Source organism: Pantherophis guttatus, chromosome 5 (assembly GCF_059756535.1).
Source record: "Pantherophis guttatus breed Tessera chromosome 5, ASM5975653v1, whole genome shotgun sequence".
In the NCBI taxonomy this organism is placed as follows: Eukaryota; Metazoa; Chordata; class Lepidosauria; order Squamata; family Colubridae; genus Pantherophis; species Pantherophis guttatus.
In genome coordinates, this window is record NC_142067.1 from 13,912,187 (window position 1) to 13,931,674 (window position 19,488).

Consider the following 19,488-nt stretch of genomic DNA (forward strand, 5'->3'; position numbering starts at 1 on the left):
GCCTACCGTGCCATCACGTGCCAAAAGCAGGGGAGCAGGGAGGGGGTTGCATGCGCAGGGGGGGGGGCGCATTGAATTATGGGTGTGGACACGGGTGCGCGTGACCCCCCCCGGCGCTCCTCCCTTTTTTGGCACGTGACAGCAAAAAGGTTAGCCATCACTGCCCTATACCATTTCTGACAAATGGCAGTCCAATCTCTTCTTGAAAGTCTCCTGTGATGAAGCTCCCACAACTTCCGAAGGCAACTTCTGTTCCATTGATTGATTGTTCTCACTGTCAGAAAATTTCTCCTTATTTCTAGGTTGAATCTCTCCTTGTTCAGTTTCCGTCCATTATTCCTTGTCTGGCTTTCAGGTGCTTTGGAAAATAGCTTGACCCCCTCCTCTCTGTGGCAGCCCCTCAAATATTGAAAGACTGCTATCATGTCTCCCCTGGTCCTTCTCTTCACTAGACTAGCCATGCCCAATTCCTGCAACCGTTCTTCATATGTTTTAGTCTCCAATCCCCTAATCATCCTGGTTGCTCTCCTCTGCACTCTGATTTACAGAAAGTTGACAGAGAGCTCACAGTCAGTTGTAAGGAGATCTCATTCCCATCAAACCCTTGCAAGAGCTGTAAAGTTTTGGCACATGCAAATGCTTGAAAATCTGGCTTTGCCTTCTCTAGCCAATTCTTTTTTTTTTTTTTAAAGTACCTGAATGTGCTCTTTGGAAACCAGCCATGGTCGGTGTGCAAGCAGCTTGTTGATTTCGTTCAGATTTTTCAGCCTTTGAGGAATGTATTCTAAGCCATTCAGCCATTCTGGTATCCCTCCAGTCTTCAGGAACTCTTCCACGTGTATATTTATTAGATAGGAACACTGGTGCCTGGCAGCAGCCTACGGAGAAAACCCAAAAAGGCAGATTGGAAAACAGATAGGCAGATGTAAGAGGGAAAAAAAAATAGCTTTAAAACAAGGAAGAGAGAAACCTGCATTCAAATCTTTCCACAAGAAAATCTTATGAGAAATTTCGCTGCAATTGTTTTTAACAGAAAAGAAAATGTGTGAAACGTATTTGGGTAGACCTCGACTTACAACAGTTGGTTTAGTAATTTAGTGATTGTTTGAAGTTACAATGGCACTGGGGAAAAAAATGATTTATGACCATTTTTCACACTCATGACCACTGCAGCATCCCCATAGTCATGTGATCAAAATTCAGATGCTTGGCAACTGGTTCATATTTATGATGGTTGCAGTGTCCAGGGCAGTGGTGGGTTTCAAAAATTTTCGCTACCAGTTCAGTAGGCATGGCTAGGTGGGAGGGCATGTGACTGAGTGGGCGTGACCAACTTGACATCACTCACACCCAGTCACATGATCCCCACCTAGCCATGCCCACAGGAAAAGCTAGGAAAATTTTTAGAATTTCCACCTATATACCTCCGCCCTCCCTTTGCCAGTTGCCCCCGTTTCCCCTCCTTTAGCAGCCCCGGCCCTAGCCCCGCTTCCTCCTCCACCACCGCCTCTTTGTTCGGGTTGCTTACTTTCCGCAGCGGCTGGTCCAGAATCGGGAAGGCAAGCTGACTAGAGCTTTTGGTCGCCCCCAGCCAGCCGCTGCTGCTGGAAAGCAGCTGGCAAAACAGCCTCTTTGAGAGCTGTTGTGGAGCTGCGGCAGCTGGCCGCAGGCTGCTGAAAAGTACTGGAGGTTGCGGAAAAATCTGCTGCTGTCGCTGCCATGTTCTTTGCACATGCACATCCCATTGGACTTGCAAGGCAATGAGATGCGCATGCGCAAAGAACATGGCGGGCGGGGTGAGCAAGTGGCGGCCAGGGAACCGGTTTGGGGGCGTGGCCAGCTGGCCATCACTACCGGTTCAGCGACCTTGGCCAAATTTCTGCCAATGGTTCACGCGAACTGGTGCGAACTGGCTAAATACCACCTCTGGTCCCGGGGTCCTTCTGCAACCTTCTGACAAGCAGTCAACGGGGAAGCCAGATTCACTTAACAACCTTGTTACTAACTTAACAACTGCAGTGATTCACTGAACAACTGTAGCAAGAAAGGTCCTAAAATGAGGGAAAACTCACTTAACAAATGTCTCACCTAACATAGGAAATTATGGGCTCCATTCTGGTTGTTAAGTCGAGGTCTACCTGTATATTGCTGATGCCGAATGTGAGTGTAGCCAAGCCTAAAACGGCTAAGGCTAGGTGTCCCCACTGCATGAATGTTCTGTACAAAACTAAGAACTCTGCCACAACAATTATGACACAAAGCTGTTAAGTATAAAAGCCATTTGCTTAAATTTTGCCTTTCCCAGGAATTCATTGTGGCTTTACGAAAACGGGTATTATTCAGCTATAACTCTTCCAATACCACGAGAATAACAATATATTGTACTGCAGTAGGAAGTTTTGACTAGTGGGAAAATTATTTATGAATGTTGAAAATGTTGTATTTTAGTTATTGCAAAATTTTGAAAATTATAGATTATAGTTTTAATTGATTCCAAGTGCAGAATTCAGAGTTCCTTGTTTGGGATGGTATTATTTAAAGAAGGGGGACGGGGTGCTTAGATATGGCCCATGGGGCCGCCTTGGAAACAGGGAAGGACCAGCCCGCGGTGCCTCTGCCAGCAAAAACGGAGCTCGGGAGGGCAATGTGTAGCCCTCCTGAGCTCCGTTTTCACCGGCAGTGGGTTGCAGGAGGCCGTCGTAGCTGAAAATGGAGCTCGGGAGCACGTTTTTGCTGACAGAGCGCTCGGGCGGCCCCAACACAAGCTGGCCACACCCACCCTGGCCCCCCAAAGTCAAACACAACCCTGATGCGGCCCTCAATGAAATTGAGTTTGACACTCCTGATTTAAGGGATTATTGACCACATATTATTATGGATTACTGGCCACATATCTCACACAATGATCATAGATAGCTCACAACCACATTTTGAGTGAACAAAGCACACTGTATCCATAAAGTGTTAAAAATGAAGAAACTCCATCTATGACTCTAGACTAGGTATATAGTATGTGTCAGTGGTGGTATTCAGCCGTTCTATCCAGTTCGGGCGAACCGGTACCAGGGGGTTGTGGGAGGCTCTGGCCACCTGCCCAGACATCATCACGCCCCATTTTTAACACTCTTCAGCACTCGCATTTGCGAACCGGTAGCAAAGGTAAGTGACTATCATCCCTGGTATGTGTGGGTGTGTCTGTGTGTCTTAGGTCCAGCTGATAGATGTCCAGCTCTTGAAGGAAAGATCAACTAGATGTGGGTGACAGGGTTATCTCCTTTCAGTTCAGGTGACACTTGCTTTAACTTACGACACTAGTGGAAAACATACTAATGTAATTATGACGGGAGATGAATCAAGACTTTTTCAGGGCTTACCATGATTGCTATGTAGTGCCGGTAGGGCAAAGGAAGAGGACCATCCACACGCAACATATAAAATTGACTGCGGAGAAAAGACTCCAGGTACTGAATGTGTAAACTCATGACCTGAGTGACATTGTCTAGGCGACCGGATGTAGAATATTCTTCCACCAGCAGATGCATACGTTCATTCAAACTATTGGCTTGCATAACCTTTAGAGAAGGTTCAAAAGCAAAAAAAAAAAAAAAAAAAAAAAAAAAAAGACATTATTGATCTGATTCAGTTTTATAGGTTATAAATAATTATTCCAAGACATGCTTTAAGAAGCAGCAGCTGTGGAAGTTTAAATAAGATTAAGTGAAGAGACTTAGACTAACTTTATTGTCACTTTGAATGTACACTAATTGGCATACAGTAGTGGCCAAAATTGTGGAAACCTTTTGGGAAAAGTATAGTTTCTAAAACTAGCTAATAACACCACTTTGTTTTTGAGTAGTACCATAAAATTATATATCAATGGAAAGATAATTTAATCAAGAATGTAATGCAATAATTTTTATGAAGGATTTGATATTAGAATAGCAGTTACAGTATAAAGAAGAAAAGTGAAACACGTAGAAAAAACGAGATATACAAAAATTATCACCATGTCAGTTAATACTTATTTGAGTAACCTTTAGCATGAATGACGGCCTTACAATGTCTTCCCATGGAGTCAACCAACTCTTTTAGTTCTGCAGCTGTTATCATGTGAAACCAAGATTGAATGAATACTTCTATTAACTGGGTTTTATTGCTGGGTTGCTTCTGACTACCAAGTTTCTTTAGTTGGCTCCATAAATTTTCAATTGGGTTAAGATCTGGGCTATTCCCAGGCCATTCCAGCAGTGGAACATGATTATCTTGAAACTCTAAAAAAAAACAACTGGTGTTATTAGCCATCAAACCTCAAAAATACACTTTTCCCAAAAGGTTTCCACAATTCTGGCCACTACTGTACATTAAAATGAAATTTCATTGCATGCAGGTCTCAAAGGGTCTCCACCTGTAATATACACTACATAAACATGACAAAATACATACATACATACATAATTATGCATATTCTCATGCAAACAAGAGAGAACTAAAATAATAAAAAAAATAACAAAACATATAGAATATCAGCCATAGTACGACAGAATTTCAGCCGCACTGATGGCCATCGGAAGAAACCAAGTAGTTTATCCTAAGTGGTTTAGCATAATGCTAAACTAAAATCTGTTCAACAAAGCTAGTATCAGTCTTGAAGATAAATTGTCAGACCTGCCCCAACTTAGGCTTCTAAGTAAAAATGATCCTTAACACGATCGGGCTGAGAAAGGTATAGTTTGGACAACCCCCCATGGCAGATAATTTCTCCAGATGGATTGGTAATGTAGTTCTGGCTTGATGTCAGACCTGCCTCAGCTTGATCTTCTCACTAAAAACGATCCTTAACTCCATTTGGTGAGAAAGGTATAGTGTACTAGAAGTCAAGTGAATTACAGTACTGCAAAGCCAGAACTGAAATTCGGGCGCCAAAACCCCAAGTGAAAATTTCTCCCCGCTTATTCGACCCTTCCCATTGCTGATCCCCCATCGTCCAATCAATTTTGAAGAAGAGGTTTTGGAAACGGCCACTCTGATTGCAGGCTGGCTTGCAGCTGCATTCTTCTCATCGCGGAGTGACCTTGAAGCACCGTCTCGGGCAGGCAACTTCGTTTTCTTAACTTTCACTTTCCCCCCAAAGTGCTCCCCTTCCTCCTCCCCTTCCCCACCGGATTCATGGCAGACTGGTACCGAAACAACTGCAGAGCACAGGCGTGAGGCGGCAATTCTGACACAAGCAATCTATTTTTTTTTTGTTCTATGGCCAATACCAGAAAAAGTAGGCAGAGCAAAGAACAAAAATGAAGCAATATCCTAAGTCCAGATACAGCAAAATAAAATACGAAAGGATTTGAAAAACAGAAGACAAAGTCCTTATGGTTCTTTTTTAGGATTGGTCTAGGCTGTTGTAAGTAAAACAACTATATTATGGCTTATACAAATAGTCCTTGGCTTACAGAAGTTCATTTAGTGACCGTTCAAAGTTACAATGGCACTGAACAAAGTGACTTATGACCGTTTTTCAGAGTTACGACTTTTCCAGCATCCCCCCCAAGGTCACGTGATGAAAATTCAGAGGCTTGGCAACTGGTTCATATTTATGACCGTTGTTTTGTCCCAAGGTAATGTGATCACCTTTTGCGACCTGCTGACGAGCAAAGTCAATGGGGAAACCAGATTCACTTAACAACCGGGTTACTAACTTATCAACTGCAGTGATTTATTTAACAACTGAGGCAAGAAAGGTCCTAAAATGGGGTCAATTTCACTTAACAAAGGTCTCACTTAACAACAGAAATGTTGGGCTCAATTCTGGTCGTAAGTTGAAGACTATTTGTAATTAGAATTGCCCAAATCCACTGGTGAAATGGCCAAACAAGTTTTTCCCAGCCATTCTATCATTGCTAAGCCATTACTAAGAAAGTACTGCTCTGTGTATTATCTCCCCATATTCTGACTATTTAGCTGCAGTTTTATCCTAATTCTTCCTTAACCCCTCCCCCGGAAAAAAAACCCCTTAATTTTCAGTGCCATATTCTTGTATTGCACAATTTGGGGACATTCCTGCACAACAAGCACAAATAAAGATCTATCATTAGTCACCACCAGATTCATATTATTTTCAAATCTATCCTAATATTCCTCCTCCTTGACACAGTTTTTTCCCCCTCAAAAAGTTAAAGAAGCTTAGACTATTATTAAAATGCATAATTTAATGTGCCATAAATATTCATAACATGCAGTCCACTCTAGCTGATACATTCTTAACAACCAAAAGCATTCAAATCATTTAAAATCCAATACATAAATATCCAGGTTCAAAATAACCATTTTAATTCACAAGAGAAAAAAAATAGAACTTTTAGTAAGTTTTGCTACCAAAGATTAAGCTTTTGAATTTCCTGAACATCAGACTAAGCCTCAATAGCTTGATTCAAAGCTTGGGATTTTAAACTGTTGGGATATTCCGTAAATTGAAATGGCCATGGTGGAAATTATTCAATAGGTCCATAATCTCTTTGCACTACTTTGCTGCTTCATGTTCATTTCTTCAAAGAAAGGAAAAAACAAAAACGACTTACATCCTTCTCTGGTATAAAGGCACTTGGTCCTCTTGTTAAAGGCAGAGATACTCTGATTTTCTTTTCCTGTAAAAGAAAGTAACAGATGGAATTTTTAGCATAACTTTACTTGTGTCCTCTTTAATATTAAGATTTCCAGGTAGTAATGAATCAATTGATGTTGACTGCAAAAACTTTTATGAAACCTATGGCTATATTTTAATATCTTGTCTCACGACTAACCTAAGTAAGAGGTCAGTGTCGGAAGCCCATGGCATGGCCCACAAACCCTTCTACAAACTGAAAAAAATATATATCTGTAAGTGCTATTTTCCAACTCAACTTCCATTGTTCCAATCCAATTGCAGAGATGGCCTGCTGGAGAGAATGGGTGATATAGGTGGGAAAAGATAACGATAATTTACAAAAGCAACAAAAGTGGTCTCGGAATTTATAAAAAGACACCCGATTCAGAGGTGGTATTTGGCAGGTTCTGACCAGTTCTGGAGAACCGATAGTGGAAATTTTGAGTAGTTCAGAGAATCGGTAAATACCACCTCTGACTGGCCCCACCCCCATCTATTCTCTGTCTCCCGAATCCCAGCTGATCGGGAGGAAATGGGGATTTTGCAATAACCTTCATCTGGAGTGGGGAGGGAATGGAGATTTTCTAGTATCCTTCCCCTGCCACGCCCAGCAAGCCACACCCACATAACCAGTAGTAAAAATTTTTGAATCCCACCACTGTTCTTAACCAAAGCCTTCTAAACAAGTCAGATTTATTTCACATTGAATTCTACCACCCACAGATTGCTATGTCAGTAATATGACAAAACAAAGTATTTGGAAACCCTTCTGGTCCGATAGCAATTTTCACTAACCACAGGCCTGATGTAAGATTGGAGTGTTTTATTCCAGGTGGGCACAAAAACGAATCTTGACATCTCAACAATACATAAATACATGCTCCAAGGCAGTCAAACAATATGTCAGTTCTTGGAAAGTATCAGAAAAATAAGCTGCAGCAAGTTCCAACAAGAAAAAAATAAAATAAAACGAAGAACTGCCAAGTCAAAATGCATCTGTCAAGCTTGCTGAGCAGAAAAAGCAGACATGTAAAGAATTAATGCAAATTGTTTCCAACTCTTGAAAATTTTGCACTAGAGTTGAAGCTATAAAAAGCAGTATGCTTGTTCCATGATAGCTGATTATTAATTTTAAATTTCCCATGTTTTGGTACTTTAGTGTGTTCTCTTTTTTTTGTCACTTTACTCTCAAGTTCAAAAACAATATTAAATATTCAGAAAAATGTAATGTAGCACCTTCTCAATCTTGACTTTCCCTCCATGGAAAATTTTCCTAACATAATGCCTTCCAGATCTGTTGGAACCTCATATCCTTAATCTGCAAAATCATTGGCCATTTTCCCTGTAATTCCTGGACTACTGCATTTCTATGAGAAATTCATTTTAGTTCTGTTCTCTCAAAACCAGAGTCTCTCAACAACTTGAAGATGTATGGATTTCAACTCCCAGAATTCCCTAGCAGCATGTCCACACATCTTGAAATTGTTCAGTTTGAGAAACACTGCTCCAAATCAATCTTTAAGTGCACTCCCGGTCTACATTCATTCTAGGCAGTGGTGGGTTGCCCCCGGTTCGCACCGGGCACGAGGCTCAGCCCACCGAACCCGATGTCATCAAAACACATGCGCAGAAGAATTCTTGCGCGGCCCCGCTGCAAACCGATAGTAAAGGTAAGTAGAACCCACCCCTGATTCTAGGAGGAAGTTGTTTCGAACTCCCCTACTGATCTTCAAAGCTGTATCCCCAGTGCAAAATCAAGAATTACTACCTGAGTTTTCAAAAACCTAGTGTCCTAAAAATGACGGATCTGAACTTGAAAATCGTTGAAGCTCCTGTCAATTAGCATCATTAAAAAAGTGGGAGAGATATAAAAAACTTGTGTGTGTGTGTATGTATGTGTTTGTTATTAACATAAAATAATATATTGTTAATAAACTAATGGCAACATTAAAATGGTCAAGTGTTTACATAGCTATTCGTCAGGATCTAGGAACATGGGAGTGAACATAAACATCTTGAGATACTGGGATTAATTTATTAAAATATCTTAATGAGGCAGACTTACTGTAACTAGTCATTTATTAATTTGATTTATGTCTTGCTTTTCATGCAGGTGCTCAAGGGGGTGCACACACTGCACTTAGTCGTCCTACTTTTCCTCACAGCAACAACTTCGTTTTGCTGAGAGGTGGTTTTCCAAACACTTTTACTTCTCAGACAGCTGACGTTCAGTGGCATACTACTTCAGACACCGGCAATACCCTACAGCAAGGGTGTCAAACTACATTTCATTGAGGGACGCATCAGGGTTGTGTTTGACCTTGGGGGGGGGGTGGGCAGGGGGCATGGCCAACTTGACGTCACTCGTGTCAGGGGCACCTGTGCTGGCCCAAGTATTCTGCCAGAGAAAACGGGCTCCCAATCTCCATTTTCGGCTGGGACGGCCTCCTGCAATCCTGTCAGTGAAAATGGAGATTGGGAGGGCCGCCCGCGACCTCCTTTTTCACTGGCAGAGGGTTGCAGGAGGCCGTCCCAGCTGAAAATGAAGATTGGGAGCCTGTTTTCACTGGCAGAGGCACCACTGGCTGGTCCTTCACTGTTTCCAGGGTGGCCCCACGGGCCAGTTCTAAGCACCCCGTGGGCCATATCCAGCCTGCGAATCTTGAGTTTGATACCCCTGCCCTACAGCTTTTATAACTAGCAGCTACTGACAATCGTCTTCTTTACAAGTGAACTTTTTTTTTAAAAAAAAAAAGTCATCTAAAATATAGTAGCCAGTATTCCATCATTTAGATTACAGTACTAGCCAGAACAACTGTAACTGGGGGTCATCCTCAAGTGACTACACATAGATCATAGATCAGTTACAAGAAGGGTGTAAATTTATTTCTCTTCTCCTAATACCAACTTGGCAGTAAGACAGCCTCTTTCATGAAGGTCATTTTGGAGATACCACCTTCTCAAAACCCTACTTAAACTTCCAGTAAAAATATCAGTCTGATCAAACAGGAAATATTTGAGTCTGACTCTGAAGGATGTGTATGTGCATTTGTGTGATTTTAAATTATTCCTCATATTACCCACTCTTCCACAAGACATTATTCCACCCAGGTACTAAGCAAGTCCAGACCTGCATACTTTCAGAGATGGAACTATATTACGGAGCCAACTGTTCGCTGGACCAGGGCCATTCTTTAATTGCTAATTTAGTTCCAGGAAAACATTAAATTGGTGTGGGTGAAGTGAAAGTTTTGAAGGGGGAAATGGTTTTTCTAATAAAATGCAGCTTTTGATTAAAAAAGAAAGAACGCAATGAAGAGCTGTCAGAATTCCAACTTCCTTCTATACGAAACACAAACATTGATTCACTTTCTAAAAAAGATACTAGACAATAACTAACTGAAAAGGGGAAGAATCAGAAGTCTCAGTTGTTTTATTTTATTCTTGGATAGTGTTCAGAAGTTAACTACTATCTGAACTTAACTACTGTCTGTAAAGGTCCCCTGTCTAGTCATGGGGTTGTGCTCATCTCCTTTTCTTAGCTGAGGCAGCCAGCGTTGCCCGAAGACACTTCTGTGGCCATATGGCCATCTTAACTACACCCTGAGGCGCACAAAATGTTGCTACCATCTCATCGAAGTGGTACCTATTTATCTACTCACACTTGCATGCTTTCAAACTGCTAGGTAGGCAGGAACTATTATCTGTATGATTTGCATTTGAAACATTTGGGTCTTTCTTCCCCATCAAGAATCGTTTTAGGAGACTTTCCTTGAGGAAGTGATGGTGCAGTGATGTCTGGTTCTCCTCCCATGAACACCAGACAGGAGTGGTCTAGAAATGTCTATAGAGACAACCAATAAAAATATTATATTTCTTGGATAGGTCAATCCAAAGAGGCCAAGTATGGTCCCAGGGCTAGCAATTGTGAATCTCTCAACTTTTTTCTCCAAGTTTTTTTTTTCTTATATAAAATATTAAATCGCTTGAGATCACTGTTTCTATTTTGGAGGGAAGAAACAAATAAAGGTGCGAGCATTATAGAACAGCGAACACCTTTGAACTATTAATCCAGGAAGGGCCAGCTTCCCACATTTTATTGCAGGTTAAAGTCAAGACCAAATATATAACACCATGTCAAGCGCAAACCAGAACCATAAACTTGTTTGTTATATGGCATTTCAGAGTATTAGAACAACAATTATTCCATACAGTACTTCTGAGCAGCTGGGACTACGAGTCTCAATGTTCTACTGGCAAATCAGTCAAAAGGGAACTCATTAGATGGCAGCACTAAGCAAGTTATTGCTTACAACAAAGCAGTTCAGCTGCAGGGAAATTCACCTTAGCAGATGCTGCAAAGATAAGCATAAATACACACACTCGTAACCCCATGTAAGAATTGGTGCTCTCAGCTGCATTCACATTATTTTTAATGCTATGTATGCACGCAAGAGGGTGAACTGATCTTTTGGATACAGCCAGTGGCCGTAAGTCAAATTGGAACTTTCCTACCTTGGCCAGTTCGAATGGTGACATGTTTGCCCATCCAGGGCATTTTGAAAATGTACTTCTACCAAATAGTTAGGAAATTAATAGAACAGGAAAAAATACAGACCAGGATGAGCATATTTCACATGGCTGAGTTTTAATTTTTTCTTTTTAATGGTTGCTAAAGCCCAGAGGTTCTTAAATTGTGGGTAATTATCTCCAAGTGAATAATTTTGGGCATATCCAGGAGGTAGTGGAGAATTTGTAATTGCTTGTTTGTGAGTGAAGGATCCAGTTTGGGACTGTTGCTATTGAGATGTGTGTGTTAAAAAAAAAGATGTTTTTTTGTGGGACTAATGGCATTGTTCAATACCAGGAAAGTGGCAGGGGTGGGTTCTACATTTTTTACTACCGGTTCTGTGGGCGTGGCTTATTTTGTAGGCGTGGCTTGATGGTCATGTGACAATTCTTTAGGATTTAGCAGAGGTACTGGTCTACCAGGCTTTTAACTGCTTGCAGAGCTGTACCAGTCTACCCATTTATTTTTGCAGGCACGGGTCTACTCATTTGTTTACGGAGGCACCGGTCTACCACCACACTGCCTTTTAACACTGATCAGCTGTAGGGCAGCCCTTTGAAGCCCCACGGCAAGAGTTTAAACAGCTTTTTCCTTCTAGCCAATCACCTGGGACTCAGGAGGCAGCAATAGATTGGGGATGGGGCCAAATAAAAGGTAAGAATAACGCCGGGGGGGCGGGGGGGCAGAACCGGTTCGGTGACATCATATCGTCACCGCTACCGGCTCGACGGAACAGGCCCGAACTGGGAGGAACCCCCCACTGGGGTCAAAATTAATTGGGTCAAAAATTTGAGAATCCCTGCTTTAGCCCAATTAGATCACAAAGGAAATCTGAGCAAATGGAATATTCAACCATCCCCTACACTAATGCTACTGCTTTGATTAAATCCATCTCTTCCAAAGAGATTGGCTTCACATGGGGAGACACCCTTATTTCTCCACCCATCTTGCACAAAACACAGCTTTGCAGCTGGGGGTAGATTTTCATGAAGTACTGAAGTGTTAAATTCCCTATCCCTATAGCCCAAATGTGATTATTATTATTTTTCAAAAATTATTATGGTAGAAAATGTGTTCATGTATTTTACATAGCATCTAATTCAGGGGTGGTATTCACTTACTTTCTCTACTGGTTCGCAAATGTGCTCGCATGTGCCCCGTCTACACATGCAGCCGGCCTACCGTGCATGTGCTTTGCTGATGGGCGCACCTTCCGCACATACGCCCGGCCTAAAAAAAAGTGCCTAAATAGGATGGCATGGAGCCAATTTCCGCTACCGGTTCGGGCGAACCAATCCGAACCGGCTAAATACCACCTCTGATCTAATTTATTTATTTATTTATTAGTCCAATTTATATGCCGCCCTTCTCCGGAGACTGAGGGTGGCTTACAATGCATTATAGCAATAGCCTGCATACTTTTTTGTATATACCTGCTTATTAGGGCTTTCGGTCCACCCTAAGCAGTGTTGTTCTATACAAAGTTGGCTTATTGCCCCCACAATCCGGGTCCTCAATTTACCTACCTCGAAAGGATGGAAGGCTGAGTCAACCTTGAGCCTGGTGAGATTCGAACTTGCACTAATTGCAGACAGCTGGCAGCTAAGCGCTAGCACTTAACAGCACTTTAGTCCGCTGCACCACCGAGGCTCTAATTTGATCTCATCAGGGGTACAAACCATGTTTCTCTGAAGTGTTTTTAAATCAATCTGCTCCCAGTTGAGGCCAGCCACATACATGTATTGGGTTGTCCATCTTGGAAATTATGGGACTTTATAATTGTGCACATGATATAACTGTGCACATGATAATAAAAATATGGAGCAAGTAGTGCCCCTACAGTAAAAAAATCCAAGTAAAAATTTATACTATACTACACGGTCAACAAGATAGCCGTGCTGTTGATTTACTCTGCCTTGTCCAAGCCCTGCATTACATGTATGGGGTAGCAGATCAAGTGTAAAGATCAAAGGCTGATCACAACCACAGGCATGTCGGTGGAAACACCCTCCTATTCACACTTTCCTCAAAATAGAACAAAAATTGCTGCTTTAGAAGGGCAGGTGGACAATTACCATTCATAAATGTGAACAAAGAAGAGCTACTAAGGTAGCTCAGTGAGACCTTTTCTTTCTTTCTTTCGTTTGTAAGTGGGGAGAGAAATTGTCACAAAAAAAAAAAAAAGGATTTTGTTCACAGTAACTTTTATCATTAACCTGTGAAGTTTGCTACCCCAGGATGAGTGCGAGAACTTTCAGTTATATAGCTTTTGAAAGGATTTATTAGACTCAGCCTGTCAATAATTTGAAGTCACAACAGCTGAAATGGAACCTTTGGTCTATCTGATGTTTGGGTGATTGTGGGAGAAATGTTGTTTCCATATCTAGGCTTGTGATAACCACTACATCTGGAGGCATCTGGTTACTATAGGCCCGGGATGGCGAACCTATGGCACGCGTGCCACAGGTGGCACACAGAGCCATCTCTGCGGGCACACGAGCCGTTGCCCCTGCTTAGTTCTGTTATGCATGCCTGCGCACTTCCCGCCAGCCAGCTGATTTTTGGGTCACTGCCGCACATGCCGGATGGGGTGAGGCACATGCGAGGGGAACCCGTGTGCATGCGTGAGGGGGCTCACGCATGCACGGGGAGGGTGGTACAGGGGGGTTGTGTGCACATGTGCAGGTGCGGAGGGTGCACACGCAATGCATTATGGGTGTGTGCGTGCACACACATGCTTTGGCCACTTGGCACCAAAAAGATTAGCCATCACTGCTATAGGTGGAATACCGTTACCAGTATGGCCTATCTAATGTCCTCATTTATGAAATAATAATGGGGGAGGGGGGAACTCAGAGGATTTTTTTTAATGGATCAGTGTGGCTTATATCTTCAAGAACCCTATATTTATTTGTTCAAGTGGAATAATCTACAGAAGAGTTCCCCAACATTTCCGGCTTTGCAGACTGGTGGGGGTGGGTGGTGGGTGGGATGTTTCCGTGTGAGCGCCAGCAAGCACGTGTGTACAAGCGCAGCTCCATTTGCATGAGTGGTGTTCACACACCTGTCGCTTATTGAAATGGAGCACATGTGCTCGCCTGCTGCTCGCACAAATGAGGATGCGTGTGCATGTCCGTGTGCTTGCCGGCTGTTTCTGTGGCCCAGTTACAAACCCCTCACGGCCCACTAGTAATCCACACCCCACAGGTTGGGGACCCCTGATCTACAGTGTTACCACAAGACTGAGGGGAAGTTTGCATTTTGGGAATTCTGTCCATAAGAGCCATGGTGGCACAGTGGTTAGAATGAACTATTGCATTTTGCTGCTGACTGCCAACTGCTGGCAGTTCGAGTCTCACCGTGTCAAGGTTCACTCAGCCTTTCATCCTTCCCAGGTTGGTAAAATGAGGACCCAGATTGTCAGGGGCAATATGCTGACTCTGCAAACTGCTTAGAGAGGGCTGTAAAGTGCCGTGAAGTGGTATATAAGTCTAAGTTCTATTGCTATAAACTATATAAAATTGCTATAAATAATTCTAAATAATTTGGCTTCAACTACCTTTTTTCCCTAAATAGCTCCCAGGGTTAATCTTCAACTGTGCTAATACTCAATGAAGATGTCATGGTTCTCTTTACTTCTGTTCTCGGCTTATCTAGAAATATGTTTCTTATCCTTAAGGTTGAGGAGATGTATGAGATACAGGTTACAGCATGTTTTTTCCTGTATCTTCAAGATCCAAAATGGATTCAAACAGAAACATGCTTGCTCTTCAAGGGTCATGGGCACAGAGAACATATTTAATTCTGAGCAAGCTAAAAGTATCGTTTTCCTTTTTGACATAACTTCAAGGTTATTTTGGGGGGAAAATGTGTGGAAACATTTGGACAAATAAAAATGTTGTGGTATCTTGTCATCTACCCTAGTGGCAACCACCTGACAAACAAGGCCCAAAGGTTATATACAGGTATGGCCAACTGAAAATTGCCTACCCTCTACCCCCTTTGTAGCAATCAAGACATCTTTTTTTTACACAAACAAACTCACTAGCTCATAAAAGTGGTGTAATGCCAATTACATATACTGGGTTTGTATAATAGCTGCATAAACAAAAAACATTACACATACACGCTTAAAGCAATGACATGGAATACCTGACCACATGAATTCTGCTGATCTTTGTAGTTAATTTGAAAACCAGTTCTAAAGTTATATTTTTATACACACACAGGTAGTCCTTGCCTTACAACAGTTCGTTTACTGCAGTGTTTCTCAACCTTGGTAGGTTGAAGATGGGTGGACTTCAACTCCCAGAATCCCCCAGCCAGCAGCGCTGGCTGGGGATTCTGGGAGTTGAAGTCCACCCATCTTCAACCTACCAAGGTTGAGAAACACTGGTTTACTGAGTTCGTTTAAGAGTTCATTCAAAGTCACTGAAAAAAGTGACCTATGACCATTTTTCACACTGATGACTATTGCCGTATCCCCATCCTGATCAAAATTCAGACACTTGGCAACTTGGCAACTGGTTCATATTTATGACAGGTGCAGCGTCCTTGTGACCTTCTAACCAGCAAAGTCAATAAGGAAGCCAGATTCATTTAACAACCATCCTATTAACTTACAACTGCAGTAATTCACTTAACAACTGTGGCAAGAAAGGTTATAAAATGGGGCAAAACTCATTTAACAATTGCTTCACTGAGCAACTGAAATTTTGGGCTCAGTTGTGGTCTTAAGTTGAGGATTATGAGGATTGTGAACATTTTATTTGGAGCATCATGGAAAGAGGCCAGTGGTGGGTTGCTCCTGGTTCTGTCCGGTTCTTTAGAACCTGTAGTAAAAGCGGTGGGAGGCTCCACCCGCCAACCCGGACGTCATAATTGACGATCTGCATGCATGTTCCCGTTGCAAACTGGTAGTAAAGGTAAGTAGAACCCACCCCGAAAGAGGCTGTTAGCTACAATAATAGAATGAACCTTCTTTTGCTATGAAGTGCTGCTGGAAACATGAAACTTTGAAATCTAACTCAATTGTTAGACAAAAGGACTTTGTGTAATCTGAAGTAAAAAACAAATTTATCAGATGAGAAAACTCTGATCTCGAATCTTCAAAAGCACTTTAACATGGTTGGTATTGCAGTCAACAATTTTTTTTTGCATATTATGCATACTTAGCTCCTACAAAACATACTTCCTCCCTGATTTATTATCTAGCTTTCACCAGACATTCCAATGTCACATTTTGCTTCATATAAATAATCTGAAAAGATCTGCTTTAAAAGTAATATAGGTTCTTTCATGATCTACTTGTTTTTCTTCTGTTTTGTAAGTAGATATGAATGTTTAATTATTTAACTTCCCTCGGCTTAGAGATTTTTCAAGACTTTGGGACAATCACAGCAATGATGTTTCTGTTAACTATGCAGGAAAGGTTGTAATAGGTGGAGCATGTTGATCTCGTAAACAAGTAAACAACCTAGTAATCAGCATAATTTACCACCCCAGCCTCAGCCGAGCTTCAAGGAGATAAACTAACTAAGGCAGGATTTACCACTCTGGGCTCCTCCCATGGGCCTTAGGATGTCTCATGTTTTTCAAGGGGCATGATGTGGAGATGAACTGCACATCACAAAATGAAAGCAAGAACCAAAAACAGAGAAAACAATCCTATTTATTGCACAGTTAGATGTCACAGAATTCTGGTCTGGATCAATTCAGAATTTGGATGAGAACACCAGTTTATGTTCTTCATCAACAGAGCTGTTGTTGCAATAATTATATTACTTAATATGTAACTAATTAAAAATAAACAAAGCACATTCTTCCTATTTCTAGGCTGGTGCAATATAGCTTGAATTTTGCCATCTACTATGCTGGATCTGGAGCGTGGTGCTTACAGACTTTAACATACCAGTACATGTAGATTTCTTTTTTTGGTGGTCATTATGCTCAGAACTACCTGATTTACATTTTTTTTTAAAAAAAAATCCTTTTATTAAAATAAAATAGGAAGCAAGCATGCTGCTTTGCCAAGTTTCAGCCTGTAGCATCTTTCAGATATTCATTCAGCCTTTCAATTTCTTCTCTGTTTTTGGACTAAAATCAGGTGTAATGTAATTCCTCTTAGTCCCATAAACATTCCTGCAAATAATAATAATAATAATAATAATAATAATAATAATAATAATAATAATAATAATAATAATAATAATAATAATAATAGTGGTGGAAAACTATAGCCCCGGCCGGGCCTACCCAAGCAAAGATAAGCTTGTAAATATAAAAGGTATTTTGGAAAGCTAGAGGAATCTGTGGGGAGCATCCTCATCAGTTTTCTTTGCAGGAAATGGATGTTGTCTTATGGGCTGTGCCCACTGTGGCAGCCATTTTGTGAGAACACGGACAATATGTTTGGAAATGTGCCAAGTCATCCTAAAAGACTGGGGTCACCGATTTAAATATAGAAAAGTTATTGGTGTTGCAAAGTCAGCCAAAGGTGTAAGGACACAAATGTGTGTCTTCATCTACTTTGATCTGCTTAGGCTGTGACTCACTTACAATAAAAGTGAAATTGTGGGTTAGCTACATATTTAATTGTACATTAAATATGTACAATTGTACATTAAATATGTACAAAAATATGCCACACTTTTAGTGGTGGATGGATGCATGCATGCTTGCATGGATATACTCTCTAAAATAAATTTGTTCCTTCATCCACACAAATGATTATGTTTGCTGCTTGATACCAAAAGCTAGCAAACCATAGCCAAAGTTTTTATTTTTATTCTTAAATTATCCTGCCTTTATTATATTTACAAATAACTCAAGGCGGTGAACATACCTAATACTCCTTCCTCCTCCTCTTTTTCCCACAACAACCCTGTGAGGTGAATTGGGGTAGAAGAATGACTGGCCAGCTTTCATGCCCAAAGTGGAACTAAAATTCACTATTTTGGCTTTTTCTATCACATTACTTTTTCCATATGTTAAGCATATCATATATAAGTGAGGTATCCTTTAAATATGCAGTCCCAACATACCAGAGGTGGGTTTCAGCAGGTTCTGACCAGTTCTGGAGAACCGGTAGCGGAAATTTTGAGTAGTTCGGAGAACCGGTAGTAAAAATTCTGACTGGCCCCGCCCCCATCTATTCTCTGCCTCCCAAGTCCCAGCTGATCGGGAGGGAATGGGGATTTTGCAGTATCCTTCCCCTGGAGTGGGATGAGAATGGAGATTTTACAGTATCCTTCCCCTGCCACGCCCACCAAGCCACGCCACGCCCACCAAGCCACACCCACAGAACCGGTAGTAAAAATTTTTGAAACCCACCACTGCTACATACCGTTAGCATCCAGATAACTCAAAATATAACAGCCACCTTCTAGGCAAGTGTGTCGCCACCTCAGTAATTTTAAGTTGTGTGGACTTCAATTCCCAGAATTCCAGAAGTTGAAGTCGGCACATCTTAAGAGTTGCTAAGGCTGAAAAACACTGCTCTACACGAATGCATTTCATTAAATGCATGCAATTAAATGCATTTTAATTGAATGCATTAACATTTGTTCAATTAAAATAACTATTTTTGAAAGCATGACTTATATTTCATTTGAAACTCTCTTGAGATTAATCTGTAATTTCTTTCTCTTTTTTTTCAGTTTTAAAAGTAGTCAGTTAGGCACCCTGCAGGCTTTCTTAAAATTGTTTTAGAATTAAACATACAACTAAATAATGGGCTATAGGATAGCATTCTTCCATTAACCTTTGTGAATTGAAGCATTTTGAAAAGTTGCTCTGCCAGTTCAAGTATATATTTGGCACAGTTTAATGGGTGTGGGAGACAATATTCTGTACAGGAGGGTAAGTAAGGGGGGAGTGGGGAAAAATGAGTGCTTAACTTTAAACACTGAATCAATGTTCAGCCCAAATGTTTATTGATGTAAATTTTCCAAGGAATCTGGGTTTTTTTAAAAGCAAAAGTAGTCTATAAGGTATCCAACATTTCTATTAAATAATGCATATGCATTTCCAAAAAACTTTCTTAATTTCCAAATTTTGCTTGTCAGAATTTTGATTAATCTTAAAAGAAAAATCCCACATAATGGTTCAGATGGCTTTAAACCTAGCCAACCTATCACTAAACAGTCTTTTCAAGACAGAGAAGAGACTAGAAAAAACATGGAAATATAAGTACTCTAGTATTTAAGTTGGCACTTATGCCAAATATTCATATATTTAATTTTTCATCAGTTGGACTGTCTTGAAATCAAAATAGTTCCTC

General features: G+C 41.1%; 1 protein-coding gene across 1 annotated transcript in view; it reads right to left on the reverse strand.

Moving 5' to 3' along the window:
- SESN3 (sestrin 3) overlaps positions 1 to 19,488 on the reverse strand; it is a 68,860-nt gene that overhangs the window by 14,874 nt on the left and 34,498 nt on the right. Inside the window, exons 2-4 of the mRNA XM_034408801.3 lie at positions 6,573 to 6,638; positions 3,375 to 3,572; positions 696 to 878 (exon numbers count right to left, since the gene is read on the reverse strand). Coding sequence (XP_034264692.1) covers positions 696 to 878; positions 3,375 to 3,572; positions 6,573 to 6,638 — 447 coding nt within the window. The remainder of the gene's footprint in view (positions 1 to 695; positions 879 to 3,374; positions 3,573 to 6,572; positions 6,639 to 19,488) is intronic.